The sequence below is a fragment of the Tribolium castaneum genome, chromosome 2, assembly GCF_031307605.1.
Source record: "Tribolium castaneum strain GA2 chromosome 2, icTriCast1.1, whole genome shotgun sequence".
NCBI lineage: Eukaryota > Metazoa > Arthropoda > Insecta > Coleoptera > Tenebrionidae > Tribolium > Tribolium castaneum.
The window spans coordinates 1,163,808-1,179,309 of record NC_087395.1 but is presented as its reverse complement, the minus strand read 5'-3'; the positions used below and the strand labels follow the sequence as shown (position 1 = coordinate 1,179,309).

The following is a 15,502-nucleotide window of genomic DNA, read 5'->3' as shown; positions in this document are numbered from 1 at the left end:
CAAGAAACAATTTTAATAAAATTGTATTAGTTATTTCTCGTACAGGAAAGAAATTAGAAACACCCACAAGACAATACATTTTTATTTTATGCAAAATTGTCTTAATGTGCCTTCTTCTTATGCCTTCCGAGATAAATCGGGTTTCGGAACGCTTTGGAACAGGTGTCACATTTAAACGGTTTTTCCCCCGTATGAAGCCTGACATGACATTCCAAGTTAAATTTGCTTCTAAATTGTTTGTCACAATGTGTGCACGCATAGGGTTTTTCATCAGTATGAACCATCATATGATGTTTTAAATGATGACTCTGGACAAAAGCTTTATCGCAAATTTTACATTCGTATGGTTTTTCGCCAGTATGGAGATACATATGCTGTAGAAGTCCATTCCCACTGGTGAATATTTGACCACAATATTTACAAAGGTTTTCTTTTTCTCCTGTATGGACTCTATTATGTATCGTGAGTTGAGCTTGAGTGTAAAACTTCTTATCGCAAGAGGTACAGGAAAACTTCTGGTCTCCGTGAATCAACAACTTTTGGTTTCCGCGAGTTGACAACTTTTGGTTTCCGCGAGTTATGAACTTTTGGTTTCCGTGATTCAACAAGTGTGATTTTAATCTGTGTTTTGAGAAAAATTCCTTATCACAAATTTGACACAAGTTCTCACTTTGCTGGATTTCACGTTGAATACCATGAGTTTTCAGATGGTTTGTAAGTGCCAATATGGTGCAAAATCTATTGTTACAGTGTGTACAAGTAAACGGTTTTTCCTCCGAATGTCTATTTTGTTTGTGTGAATTAAGTGATTTCTCATATCGGAAAGCTTTCGAACAAAATTCACAAACGTACCCTATATTGTGTACAAGTAGATGCTTTTTTAACATTGGATTAGTTATGAAACCGTTACCGCAACATTCACACACATATTGTTTTTTTCCTGTATGGCGATGTAGGTGTTCAGTTAGATAGTCCTTTCGTGAAAAACTGCGACCACAGAATTCACAAACGTACGGCTTTTCTCCTGTATGTAGTAGAAAGTGTGACTTTAGACTACAATTTTGTGTAAATCTCAAACCACAGAATTCACAAACAAACGGTTTTTCCCCCGTGTGTACTCTCATATGTTCCCTTAAATGTTTTCTAAAACGAAATACACGAGAACAAATTTGACAAGTGGGAGGTTTCTCTTTTATGTTATGTGTACGAAGATGTTGCTTCTTTACTCTTAAATTGAATATTTTGTCACAAATGTTACACTTGAATTGTTCCGGAATTTCTTGCTCTTTATCTTCACTGTTTGAATTATTTAAGTTTGGAGAAGATTTCCTAGAGGTGGAGACAATTGTTTCAACTTCTTTTTCTTCTGGTTTATCTTTAATGCTTGAATGATTTAAGTCTAGAATGGGAACAACTGTTTCAACTTCTACTTTGGAAATTTCTTGTTCTTTTACTTTCAAATGATATAAGCACTGAGATGCTCCATCACAGGTACAAACAATTGTCTCAACTTCTCCATCTTGTTCCAAATGCTTTAAAACAAATCCTTCGCTATTTAATTCCTTCTTTGCCGTTTCAATATCGACAAACACAATGTTTAAGTCTTTGGGAATCCCATAAAAGTTCCTAAGTGCATCATCTTCAGTATCACTACTCAACACAAAAACTTCATTTTCTACATCACTGTCTTTAACAATAAATTCTTCATCACGTGAAAGTTGTCCATTAGATGAAACTACTTTATCATCCTTTTCTATCAAAACTCTTTGTAGCTTTGTTTGAGTTTCGTTAAATCGTTTTTTAAAGACGTAAAACTGGATGATTTCTTCGACGCATTTTTTGCAGATTTTTTTAGGCAAGTCATCGCCTGCTGCGACCTAAACAAATTAAATTAGAACAGTTGGTGAAATTTTGATTTAGCCACACTTAACGTACGAAATACTTAAGCTTACATTAAAACTTTTTCATTTGCATTTAGTTATGAAATTAAGTTCAAACTAAATTTCTTTTTGAATTGTTACTAATCTCATCTTAACTGCACTGCCATTAAAAACACCAAAATTAAGGCAAATGATAACATTATAAAATCATCTAAAAACACTTCTGGTGCCACGTGGACTGTAATAAATTCAAAACGTCGTCGGAACATAAACTGTGATAAGAGTGACTGTGATATTACTGCAAATGATTGTAATGTATATTTTACTAATGTTGCGAAAACTGTGATAGATAAAGTTCCAAAATCTGACTGTGATCCTATTGTATTTACAAGTATGTGTTATAACAATAATGTAAAAGTCCCGTATTTTGGTTTTAGTGAGTGGTTTTAGTGAGTGTATTCAAGTAAGAGATGCAATTAATGATCTGAAAAATAGTACGAGTAAAGATTGGTATGGTTTCAGTAGAGATATTGTGAAAACAGTAAAGGACGTTATTTTGTCTCCTCTTACTAAATTAATTAATTACTGTATAAGAACATCTACTTTTCCTAAATGTCTTAAAAAATCTATAATAACACCTGTTCATAAAAAATCTGACAAAAATGATATTAACAATTTTCGACCCATTTCACTAACACCAATATTTTCAAAAATACTAGAAAAAGTCTTAGTCCAGCAATTGACACGGCACTTTGAAGATAACAATTTGTTGTGTCCACATCAGTTTGGTTTCAGAATACAAAGAAACACAGTTGATGCCATTACGGACTTTACGAACGAGATTCATGATTGTTTTGAAAATGCAAAGTTTGCAAAAGCCACATTCCTTGATTTAAATAAGGCATTTGATTGTGTTTCTCATACCATATTAGTTCGCAAGATGTTCTACTATAATATGCTTCCAAATAGTTGCAAATTATTATCTTCGTATTTAAGTGATCGACAACAAAGTGTCAACTTTAAAAATACTGTGTCTGAGAGTCTTCCTGTTGAGTGTGGTGTCCCTCAAGGATCTGTCTTGGGTCCTTTACTTTTCTTAATATACGTTAATGGCTTTCCATATTGTTTAAAGAACACCAAAGGGACATTATTTGCGGATGATACGTCACTACTAAACAGTGGTGAGACCTTGGACACAGCTACAGCAAACAGTGATCAAGCGAAATTGTTGGCCAGCAAATGGTTTTCTTCGAATCAACTGGGCTTGAATACAACAAAAACAGTTGATATGTTGTTTACATTAAAAAATTGCAGTAACATTGATGAAAGTTTCAAATGGTCTACTAATATTTTAGGTATCACTATAGATGACAAGTTACTATGGGACCATCAAGGTAACACGCTTGCAACGAAACTAAGCACATAAACATTTTTATTTAGACAGTTAGTGAACAATATATCTCTATCAACTGTTAGAGTTGCACACTTTGCCCTTGTTCAGTCATATATATATATATATATATATATATATATATATATATATATATATATATATATATATATATATATATATATATATATATATATATACCACTGTCTGCTTTATGTGAAACAAAATACCCAAACTTTTCGATATCATTCTGAAAACCATGCTTATAATACTCGTATTGGTAACAAGCTCATTCCAAAATTCAATAGCCTAAAACGGAACCAAACTGGACCAAGATATTATTGCTCTAAATTTTATAATATGTTGCCAACTAGTTTTTGTAATTTACCTTTATATGTTTTTAAAAGAAAGCTAAAAGATTTTTTTATTGTGAATTGTGTCTATGACTTTGATGAATATTTTCGCTGTAATTTTAGTGACTTGTAAGTTTGTTTTTTTTTAGTTTGTACATTTCTTATTTTATTGACTTGTATTATGACACACTGTTTTTAGATACCAAAAAAAAAGTGAGCAATGATAGAAAAGGTTCAAAAAGTTCGCCGAGATACTAAAATATCTGCCAATTTTAAATATTAATAAACAATATATAAAAGATATCCGTTTCATTAAACAAACAAAAACGAAATGGCATTGGAGTCAATTCTATTTAAGGTGCTATTATCTATTAAGATTTTTCAAATTTTTGTGACAGTAAGAAATGTCTTATGTCTCTGTCTTCTGTCCTCTATACGTATTTGCTATCACTCTCTGTTTTCTGTTCCTCCTTTTCAGTTTGTCTTTTCTTCTCTCTATTCTACATTATCTTTATTTTCTTTCTTTTATTTTCTATTATATGCCTTATTCTCTATCCGACATTGGATATTGGCAAGTATTTTTCTATTCTTTATCTTAGAGGTTTCCAATATCTTTTATCATTTGTTTTCTTTAACCTCTGTCTTTCTTTTCTGTTCTTCGTTTGCGTATCACTGTTCTCTTCCTTCCTTTCTCTGTTCACTTTTATCACAGGAAGCTTTTCCGGACATAGAAACTTTTTCCTTATTTTAACATCAATCCCTAAAATATTTCAACGTTTTTTCCAAATATCATTGTTCAAAGTTATTTCTTTGAAGAATAAATTGTCTTTATGTCTAAAGGACCAAAAAAAATTTATTAAGCAAATGTTTTACTCTTTAACTGAATTTTATAATGAAACCATCGATATGCTGTGACAAATCAACCTGTACTATGTGTTTTAAATATTTTTTAAGTGTGTTTTTCAAATAGTTTATATATACTCAGTTTTATAATTTAGATATAGGATTTAATTTTTTACATGTACCGTTTTATTTTAATTATTTATTTCCCTGTATTATTTTATATTTTTGACTTGTTCTGTGCCACTGTGGAGTATTTTTTGAATAAAGTTTCATTCTATTCATTCTATTCTAAATAAAAAAAACTAATAATAAATCATGTTTAGTTAGGGATTTTTAAACGGTGTAAAAAATTTTAAGAACAAATTTAAAACAGTAATTAAAAAGATAAACGCCAAAAGGACAAAATAAATAAATAGATTCGAAAAATTCTAAGCCCCACCTTGATGATTCTAATTTTTCGTCATTCTTGCCTTTTGCTCTTATAAGAATTTTATTCGTGTACTGTTTAAAAATGACATTTTCATTGGAGCACAAATCAAGTTGCCATGATTTTGTTTCAACTGATGTTTTATTTGACGTTTCTAGAGCAGCTGTACAAGCTGGATATTCGTATTATACAGAATGAACCAAAAGTAACACCAAAAATCCATAGCTGGGTTTCTGGTCATTTTTCAAAAAAATCCTCGAACAGGTAGATTTTATTACTGTCATGCGTTTTTCAGTTGGAAGGTCATTTTTATTTTTTTTTAATTACAACTATATTGTTTACTACACACTTTTATCTTTCTAATAATAATAAAAAAAATTAAAAACGAAATTTAAAATAAAAAATAATTTAATAAAATAAAAAAATATTGGTAATTAAACAAAAGGCTTTATCTCTTTGTTCCTGCATTATTTTATAAAAGATAATTGTTTTTTGTTTTGTTTTTTGTAATAATTATCATGAAAATAATATGAAACATAAGTATAAGCTATTTCAAAACTATAAAAACGCCAACGTGGCATTTTACCGAATTATTTCCTCAAATAAGATTGATAAAATGTAAAATAATTACTAATGATTAAATCTTTCATTGAAAGTATAAATTACATTAGCTTTTTTTTATTACCTTAATATAAAAAGTAGCAATAAATCACGTTTAACTAAGGATTTGGAAATAATATATCTGCGAACAAAATGCTAAAAACTTTTGTACCTACTTTTGAGGACAAACTTAAAAAAATACCAAAAGGGCAAAATGAATAAATAGATTTGCTCTTATAATAATAATATTATCCATTTTTGCACAAATGCTAAGCCGCCACCATTTTTTTTTAAACCGACGTTTTATTTGACGTTATTTGACGACTTACGGTTTTAAATTCATAGATGACTCGATTACAAAATTTTATTTAATTTAATTATTTAAGTCAGTTTGTAAAAATTTGTGTAGCAAAAATATTAAACGAACGCTTAATTTAAGCAGATACGTTTAGTGTGGCTAAAGTAAAACTTTCCTGAAATGGCAGTTACTTACGTGAAAGTTGAGTAAATCCTCGAGTAGTGATATTAAGGCAGCCCCCTCGTATGTTATCACAAAAACATTCCTGAGACAATCTTTGGATAAACAAGCGAGACACAAATTGTCAAAATCGGTTTTTCCAATTTCGGGGGCTTGCAATATTTCTGGCTTCATTGCTTTGGTTAATAATTGTCTCAATATGGCCATCTTGACCTAAATAGTTTTTTTTAAATAAATCACAAATCTTAACAATACAGACTCTAAAGTAAAACATAGTTCAGAGTTATTTTTCAAAAAAAAAAAAAAATAGACTGAGGGCCGCTTTCACTGGTTTCGTCAATAATAGTTAAATTTATTAGTAGAATAAATCCACAGAAACGATTGTTATAATCATATTAACTTTGTTTTTAACTGAGGTTGGTGAAATCGACTATAAGCTAATTTAGTACCACAAAAAAGTTTTTAATTGTCAGGATTTTTAACACATAATAACTACATCGTAAGACAAAAAACTTCAAAGATTTGACATATACAGGGTGAGTCATTGATACGGGCGTGTTCTTGTTTTATTAAAATTTATCTCAAGATGAGATTTGTAGAAATGCATTTTACGCGGATAATTCATTTTCACAATGAAATCAAAACGTGACATACTATAAATGCCATTTTCACATTAGTATGTCAAAATGTTTTGTTTTTCATAGCACGCTACATTAGTATCCAAAAGATTTTGTATGCATTTTTTCAAAAAAGCCGAATTATCTCCTTAATTATCAACTTTTGGAAAAACCTAAAGAGGTAAAAAAGATGTAAAATGAAACGCTGAATAATAATTAGTAATAAAATACAGGAGGAGCTACTTAAAAAAATCAAGCTATGGTCCTTCAAAATTAATCAAAATGAATGTGTCACAGCAAGGTGATGCTACAATGCAGATGTATGGTCTTGTCATCAAAAGATACCTCAGACATTTGTTTACCTACGGACAAAGTCCAAACTCAATATCTCTAAAACCAAGGGCACTGCGATTTTTTTAATAATGTGCCTGCAGACGCACAAAATTGTAGAAAAAATTAAATAACTTCTGAACGGTTAAAGCAAGTTGCAAAAACGAAACTGATTTAGAAAGCCTAAGAAGTGCAAATTTAAATATGTACAAATATACAGAGGGTGCCATTAAAAAAAGTATGTTAAAAGCTGCACTGTAAAAATAAAGCAACCTGTTTAGGGCAAAATAATTTTAGAACGTACACTTTAACTTCCCATTTGCAGTTCCATTTAATTTATTTCGATATCTTTGACAGTGCAGGAGCAATCGAGCATGCCCATATCAATGACTCACCCTGTATAGTATTAATACCAGTTGTTATTAAAATTTTAAGAGCACTCTTGACCATGTTTTTATCTAGACAATCTGTAGACAACTTTCGACTTACTTGATTATATCCTGGAGTATGGAAGACAAGGCAGCCCCCTGGAAATTTATCACAAAAAACACTCTCGAGACAATCTGTAGATGCAATTGATGCAACTCTGCAATAATTGTTTCGTTACAGATTAATATTATTATTAATCAATTAATTTGTGGTTTCGTTTACTGTTTTCGAGGTTAATAGTACAAAAAAGTGAGGTTAGATGCTCCCCAGATCATGGAGTAAATAACAAGGTGGAACGTCGCCATATTGGTCTGAAGCCCAAATTTCCAAGGTTTTTGGGAAACTATTAGCTATTCTAAACAGCTATAAGTATGTATAAAAATGTCGCATCCGTCATAAGTCCTAACTACAGTCCGGATTACATTTTTTGTCGATATGGCAAATTAAACCAAATTTTTTAATGCTTATTTGGCTTTTCTATGCAAAAAACCGTTTTTTTGTGCTCTGTTTTTATCCTAGTTTTGACAATTTTCAAGTTTTTGAAGTCTTTTTATCTTTAACAGCATCTAGTAGTAAATATAGTATATAAACAATGTGTTCAAAAATTGTTTTTCATCAAGTCACCTTTGAAATTTGAACGTAGTGTGGCGCTTATTTTAAATTATGAATGCCGTCAAAGTGACATATCCTTCAAAATAATGCAAAAATACTTCAAATTTAAAAACGAAATAATACACAACAAAAATCACTTAAAAAAACTATGCCGAAAATTGTCAAAAAGTGAGTAAAAAGCTAGTTTTAAGACTTGACAGAAAAATTACGTCAGTCATTTGAACTAAGAGGCACATTGATTTTGAATTCCATAGTCAACTTGATGAACAACCATTTTTGAAAACATTGTATAAGTAAATAGGATTTCGAAAAATGAATTTTTTTAAAATTACTTGATTATGCACTAATTATGTTTTTTATGTCATAAAGGTTTATTTGTTAAACATCTGATAAATAAATCTTGTTTTGAATAGCGCTTAAGTTTTCTTGAAAAAAGTTTTGGGTGTATTTTTACTTTTTGAGCATTTTTATGCGTATTTTGCTTAAATTTTAAGCTTACTTTAATGTTTGTTTCCGTCATTTTTGTGCTAAAAAGTCCGAATTCTAGTCTTAACGTTTAATTTAATAAGTAATCATTACTCACAAGTTTAAATTAACATTCACGTTCCACTTTTATTGTCTAATTTTTTTATTCAGATGAGATCAGAGATTTGTCGTCATAACATAAATCTGAGAAACTTAGAAAAATCCAGCTAACTCCGAACAGCTATACAGAGTCGCTAAAGAGTATGGATACAGTTAAATACTTTCAAAACGGTTAAACAGATTAAATTTAATCGATTAAATTAAGGTCTGCATGTATTATCCCATAGAACTCAGAAAAAAATGCTCTTCTCAAAAATATTAAATTTGACCCTTGGTGCTATTTAAATAAAATCAAGTTAGCCTTGTATCCGAAGAACAAATGGTGATAGAAATTTAATAAACATCTGAAAGGATACAATTTATATACTCTTAAGCATATACCATCATTAACGAATAGTTTTTATAATATTTAACTGTATCCATACTTTTTAGCGACCCTGTATTAAAATTTCCTAAGGAAGCCTGCTAAGTAACAACAATGCTCATAAAAAATTAAATATTGATATTTTTTTATACATAATTATATAAAATAGTATAAACAAGCAATGCATATAAATTTTATGAAGTTTTTGGTTTGTCCAGGAAATTTTCTTAAGATGAAGTTAGCAGGTTTACACTCTAAACCAACGGTATGTTTTTTGTGACAATAAAATTGGTAAAGGAAGGAAATTTAAAACACCCACAAGACAATACATTTTTATTTTATGCAAAATAGTCTTAATGTGCCTTCTTTTTATGACTTTTGAGATATCTCGGGTTCCGGAACGCTTTCGAACAGGTGTCACATTTGAACGGTTTTTCCCCCGTATGAATCCTAATGTGGCATTCCATGTCAAATTTGCTCCTAGATTTTTTATCACAATGTGGACACGAATATGGTTTTTCACCAGTATGAACCATCATATGATATTTTAAATTTTCAGCCAGGACATAAGCTTTATCGCACATTTTACATTCGTACGGTTTTTCTCCAGTGTGGAAATACATATGATGTTGGAGTCCCGGCACAGAGTTGAATGTTCGTCCACAAGACTTACAAACGTTTTGTTTTTCTCCTGTATGGACTCTGTTGTGCACCATAAGTCGAGCTTTAGTGTTAAATGCCTTAGCGCAAAAGCTACAGGAAAACTTTTGGTCTCCGTGAGTCAACAAGTGTGATTTTAATCTGTTTTTTGTCAAAAATTCTTTATCACAAATTTGACATAATAATGGGCCACTTTCGTGGATTTTACGTTTAATACCATGAGTTTCCAGATGATTTGTAAATGCCAATAAGGTGCAATATCTTTGGTTGCAATGTGTACAAACAAACGGTTTTTCCTCCGAATGTATATTTTGTTTGTGTGAATTAAGTGATTTCTCATATCGGAAAACTTTCGAACAAAATTCACAACCGTACCCTATATTGTGTACAAGTAGATGTGTTTTTAAAACTGGCTTAGTTCTGAAACTTTTACCACAATGTTCACACACAATTGGTTTTTTTCCTGTATGGCGATGTAGGTGTTCAGTTAGATAGTCCTTTCGTGAAAAACTGCGACCACAGAATTCACAAACGTGCGGTTTTTCTCCTGTATGTTGTAGAAGGTGTGCCTTTAGACTACCTTTTAGTGAAAATCTCAAACCACAGAATTCACAAACAAACGGTTTTTTGTGGGTACGTAGATGATGATACTTTCCTGATAAGTTTAATATTTTGTCACAAATCTTACACTTGTATTGTTTTCGCTTCAGTTTCGGATTTTTTTGGTCTTTATCTTTGATATTTGAATTATTTAATTTTGGAGAAGATATCCTAGAGGTGGAGGCAATTGTTTCAATTTTTTTTTCTTCTGGTTCATTTTTAAGTTTAAGTTTCATTTTAGTTTTAAGTTCATTTAAGCTTGTTGTTTCAACTTCTATTTTGGGAATTTCTGGCTCTTCTTCTTTAATGTTTAATGGCTCTTCTATTTTGATATGATATAAGCACTGAAATGCTCCATCACAAGTGCAAACAATTCTCTCAACCTCTCCATCTTGTTCCAAATGCTTTAAAACGAATCCTTTGCTATTTAGTTCTTTCTTTGCCGTTTCAATATCGACAAACACAATGTTTAAGTCTTTGGGAATCCCATAAATGTCCCTAATTGCATCATCTTCACTATCACTACTCAACACAAAAGGTTCATCTTCAACTTCACTTTCTTCATCACTTGAATATTCATATTCTTCGTTGCATGAAACTATTCTATTATCCATTTCGGTTAAACACTTTGTAGTGTTGAAATCGCTACTTGAAGATGTAAAACTGGACGACTTCACAAATTTTCTTCGGCAACGCATCAACAGCGACCTAAAATTAAATTAAATCACAAATCTTAACAATTCAGAATCTAAATTAAAACATGGTTCAGAGTGTTGTGCATTTTCTAAATTGTTAAGTTTAAACATATAGGTACTATGTGGTCATTTGAGTTTATATTTATCCTATCTTTTATTAGTTTTTTAATTTGTGTGCTGCTTATTGTCATAATTAACCAAGCTGAAGAGTCAAATAATAAAGTTTTGAATAATAATATTTAATTATAATGCATTTTTTTACCTCAGTTTGCTCTAGTTTATCAATCACAAAGAATAGAAACCGCCTACTCTAATTACACTGGTCTGCAAAAAATCTTTTTTTTTCTCCATTGTGGTATGTGTAACATTATAAATTAGTGCTCCTGAATCGAAATTTAATAACAAAAATTCTGCATCACATATACTTTTTTTGTAATATGTATTTTTCTTTCTCAAAATTTGGTGCTCTTCAAAAAAACTAATAGCTAATTTAGTTTACAATTTCAATGAGAGACCTAATTATTAATAATAATTTTACAATGTTTTAAAAAAAATAATTCGGTAAAATGCGACGTTGGCGTTTTTATAATTTTGAAACAAATAATAGGTATATTTTGTATACAGGCTAATCCAGAGTACTTTTATTATACACAGGGTGGTGAATTAAAGTTATATTTTTATATGGAACAGCCTGTATATTTTTGCATAATTAGATTCTATGCAAAAAATAACGTTACTTTATATAAACTATTATGGGTCGATCTCTTTTAGTTTCTAAATTATTAAACTTTTTTTTTATAAAAAGACCAATTTTTGAAAAAGCCACCTATGAATATTTTCCGGTAAATTTGCAACAGAAAAATTCAGAATACCTTGTCGTTTTAGGAAATAACTTGAAACACGGAAATAATGTACAGGGTGTGCCAAAACGCAAAAGTTGAATAACTCATGTTTTTTAAACTACTTAAAGTGTTTAAAAAAATAAAAAAAATTATTTATTTTAGTGATAATTCTTGATGAGTGAAATTCATTAATGTATCAAGTAATAATTAGATAACTAATGTAATTAGTCACAGTAGAACATACCAAAAAATTAATTACCATTTGACTATCAGATTCTATAGGTTAACAATTTATTTTATAAAAAAATAATTTTTTTGGAAAATTTTGAAAAACAATTTAAATTTTCTTTGCAAACCTGATATCATTTGAAAGCTTATCAAAAATGCTATCGATACATAGAAAAATCATGGTGTTCCATTTGAAAAAAAAAATGAGTTATTCAACTTTTTGCGTTTTGACACAGCCTGTATATTAACTAAAAGTCGACTATTTGCTAAAAGTACAAGGTATTCTAAGTTCTTCTGTTGCAAATTTATTGGAAAATACTCATAAGCGACTTCGCAGTGATTTTTCACTTTTTTATAACGAAAAGTTGAATAATTACGAAACGAAAAGAGTTATAGACCTATAATAGTTTACATAAAGTTACATTATTTTTTTGCGTAAAATTTAATTAAACCTTGAAATAATTAGAAATTTGTTTTTTCGTCACATTGCTATGAAATGAATAAAATTAACATTTAACTCTATCTCCCTATCATAACAGCGGTTTTAGATACCTAACAACCTTCAAAAATGAATATTAAAAAAAATGGAACAAGATAATTTAGTACCAGGCAAAACGTTTTTAATTATGTGACGGTTTTTACACATTTGTAAGGCTTAATATTGGCCTTATAACATTAATAACAAGAACTTAAAGGCAAAATATTTATACATGTGTCTCAGAATGGTAAAGAAATGATCCAACGGTAATTTGGCGTAATTTTAAATAAAAGAAATGTGTTTTAAAATTCCATTTTTTAACTTGAGGGCATTTAATTGAAAGACCACCTCCTAAAATATGTGCATTCTAAATTTCATAACAATCCGTTGACAAATAACTGAGATATTAAGCTCGAAAGTCTTAGCTGAGACACCCTGTATAGTATTAATATCAGCTTTTCATACGAATTTTTAGGAACACTCTTGACCATGTTTATATTTAGACACTTTTCAACTTACTTGAATAATGTTTGTATCCTGGAGTATGGAAGACAAGTCAGCCCCCCTGAAATTTATCACAAAAACGCACACGAGACAATCTCTAGCTATATAAATTGGAGAAGTAAAAGTAGACAATGTCAGTTTTTCGAATCTTGAGAGTGCAACTTTGAATTAATAGTTTTACGTTTTTTTTGAGGTTTATTGGAGAAATAAGTGAGGTTAGAGTGCCTCTAAACCATAGAGTAATAAAAATGTGGAGCGGGATTTGGGGCAAAGTCAGTTTTTCGAATCTTGAGAGTTTGTAACTATGAATTAATTGTTTTATGTTTGTTTGATTATGTTACGAATGCCCCGAATTTCGTATAATAATAAGTTTTTGGGCAATAATAATAATAATATGCCAAAAATAAGAATTGCTTAATTATTAATAATTATATATCCTCTTACAAATTCACATTTTGCATTATGTACTGTAAGTTTATATATAACTGTCACTCCATTTATATCATACAAAAAAAGTAAAATTAATAGTATATTAGGATACGAGTTTTATAAGACGCATTTTGTCGCACGCACAAATTTAGCGCACGACGAGCGCAGCGAGGAGTGCCATAATAGAGTAAGTGCGACAAAATTCCTTATAAACGAGATATCATACAGTATTTTTTCTACTGCGCACTTTTTGTACCAAAAAAATTAATTTCGAAATTTAGGGAATTAAAAAAAGATTAGAAAACGGTTTTCTTCAAATGGAATGACCATGTTTTTTCAATGGTAGTCAAAAGAACATCAATTTTTATGCAGACTTTTATTAACATCTTCTATATCTATCTCTTACAGTTAAAAACTGAATTTTAGCTCATTATTTTCATTTTTAATCAAGTAAACTTTCGATATGAAAAAATTGTGCTATTAATTAAAAAAAATGTTCGATTTGTTTACCATTTTCATTCAGGAAGTTCAAAATGCCATGCCAGACTGATTGAGTTACCTTACATAATTCACTAAGTTATAATAAACCATAATTAAATGTTAATAGTTTTACTGCTTGTTCGATAATAAACCAGCAAAAAACTAAAAAAAATATTGAAGTTTAACATTATTGTTGACCATTTTGCAAGGTCTACTTGATTAACTATCAAAATTATGAAGTAAAATCTCTTTTTTGTGATTTTGTTCAAAAACAGTAAGAGATAGGAAAGAAAAATTGATAGAGAAAATAAGAAAATAATAAATAACTAATAAAGACCAATAAAGAATAATGAAAGAATAAAAAATTGAAAAAAATGTGGCCGCAGAAGACAGTATTGAAAATAGAAAGAAAGGAAGATAAAAAACTATTAAAAAATAGAAAAATATTATACTCCATTAGATATTACGATACGCAAATCGCGTATCGTAATGACCTCAGTAGTTACACAACTTTTGACTCACTTGATTATATCCTTGAGTATGGAAGACAAGGCAGCCCCCTCGAAATTTATCATAAAAACAGTTGCGGGACAATTTCTAGATAAACAGGAGAAGCAAATGTCGTCAAAGTCGATTTTATAAATCTTGAAAGTTTTTTTTGTAATATTACCGCCATCGTTTTGTTTACATTTATTTAGAGGTTAGATTTTCTGCACGAAGTCATTTTCATTTAACACGACATGATTGTAACAATTTATTATAAAACTGGTCGTTTTAACGTAAAAATACACATAAAAATCAAGCTCTTGTCACTCTAGGTCCACTCATCATTTTTTCTCTAATAGCCCACCTCAAGTCGGTTCTGTTGTCTTCACCTGGAATTTTTTGTCGCTTCCAACACTTTTGATATTGGTGGTAGAGTGCGACAGGGTCACTCTTATTAATATTTGTTTGAATTCCCGGTCTTATGACTACAAGCTTAAACGTAAAAAAACTTACAAACACTTTAAAATACTTACAGGAACTTTTAGGTTTGCTAGAATTAATCATTTTTTTCCAAGGCACATCTTTAACGGGCACAAAGTCAAGCGTGTCTTCTTGACCCTTTTCAGGGGCTGTTTGTGCCTCCAACGTGTTTTCGTGACAATGGTGTTGTGGTCCTTTACTTGTCTTGATTTTTAACGAAATTACACTTTCTTTCTTTGAAACTGTTTTGGCTCTTGAAGAGTGAGTCCCTTGTGAATGTAAAACTAGAAACACATCATCTTTATTTTTTTCGTTTTCGTTCGGCACATCTGTTTCATTTCCAAGGCTTTGTTTGCTTCTCTTGCGTTCTTCATACTTTATCAATTTTTTCAAGTCTGAAAACCAAACTTTTGTTCAATTAAAGTAACAAAAAATGACTCACCAACCGTAAACAAATTCTTTCAATTGTTGTGGGTTAATGTTGTGATAACCCAAGTCATTTAAATACGCTAATACTTCCCTAGGGCTTATTTTTGTGGTCATTTTTAAGAAAAAAAATAAGAAAACGTTGAAACAAAACCTTAAATTTCTAGGCAACATACGAAAATCAAATTCCCTAAAAGTGGGGACATAAAATAAGTGTTACAAAACCTCGCAGTTGGTTAATTTCACAATAACGTTGATTTTATTAAACACTGCTAATCACAAAATC

At 30.1% G+C, this 15,502-nt stretch overlaps 3 protein-coding genes across 3 annotated transcripts; all 3 read right to left on the bottom strand.

Annotated features, from left to right (window-relative positions):
• Nucleotides 1–7: 7 nt before the first annotated feature.
• Nucleotides 8–7,631, bottom strand: LOC135265300 (gastrula zinc finger protein XlCGF58.1-like). Its single transcript, XM_064354623.1, has 3 exons — nt 7,408–7,631; nt 5,987–6,184; nt 8–1,877 (listed from the first exon to the last, which is right to left on the bottom strand). Exons 2-3 carry the CDS (start codon nt 6,176–6,178, stop codon nt 102–104), a joined length of 1,968 nt encoding a protein of 655 aa, XP_064210693.1. The 5' UTR covers nt 6,179–6,184; nt 7,408–7,631; the 3' UTR covers nt 8–101.
• Nucleotides 7,632–9,224: 1,593 nt separating this feature from the next.
• LOC103313116 (gastrula zinc finger protein XlCGF26.1) lies at nt 9,225–13,170 on the bottom strand. The gene is made up of 2 exons (XM_008195539.3): nt 12,931–13,170; nt 9,225–10,876 (listed from the first exon to the last, which is right to left on the bottom strand). The coding sequence occupies exon 2, from the start codon at nt 10,864–10,866 to the stop codon at nt 9,262–9,264; it is 1,605 nt and encodes a 534-aa protein (XP_008193761.2). The 5' UTR covers nt 10,867–10,876; nt 12,931–13,170; the 3' UTR covers nt 9,225–9,261.
• A 1,395-nt stretch (nt 13,171–14,565) lies between these two features.
• On the bottom strand, nt 14,566–15,390 carry Hyls1 (Hyls1 centriolar and ciliogenesis associated). The gene is made up of 3 exons (XM_008195538.3): nt 15,237–15,390; nt 14,844–15,185; nt 14,566–14,795 (listed from the first exon to the last, which is right to left on the bottom strand). The coding sequence occupies exons 1-3, from the start codon at nt 15,388–15,390 to the stop codon at nt 14,623–14,625; spliced, it is 669 nt and encodes a 222-aa protein (XP_008193760.2). The 3' UTR covers nt 14,566–14,622.
• Nucleotides 15,391–15,502: the final 112 nt, after the last annotated feature.

What these genes read in the sequence shown, in the direction of transcription:
- Hyls1 (XM_008195538.3), bottom strand. Translation starts at nt 15,390, where the DNA reads ATGTTGCCTAGAAATTTAAGGTTTTGTTTCAACGTTTTCTTATTTTTT. An exon ending in ATTGAAAGAATTTGTTTACG is followed by an intron (nt 15,186 to 15,236) that starts GTTGGTGAGTCA and finishes TTTGGTTTTCAG; the next exon opens with ACTTGAAAAAATTGATAAAG. An exon ending in TAGCAAACCTAAAAGTTCCT is followed by an intron (nt 14,796 to 14,843) that starts GTAAGTATTTTA and finishes TTAAGCTTGTAG; the next exon opens with TCATAAGACCGGGAATTCAA.
- LOC103313116 (XM_008195539.3), bottom strand. Translation starts at nt 10,866, where the DNA reads ATGCGTTGCCGAAGAAAATTTGTGAAGTCGTCCAGTTTTACATCTTCA.
- LOC135265300 (XM_064354623.1), bottom strand. Translation starts at nt 6,178, where the DNA reads ATGGCCATATTGAGACAATTATTAACCAAAGCAATGAAGCCAGAAATA. An exon ending in AGGATTTACTCAACTTTCAC is followed by an intron (nt 1,878 to 5,986) that starts GTAAGTAACTGC and finishes TAATTTGTTTAG; the next exon opens with GTCGCAGCAGGCGATGACTT.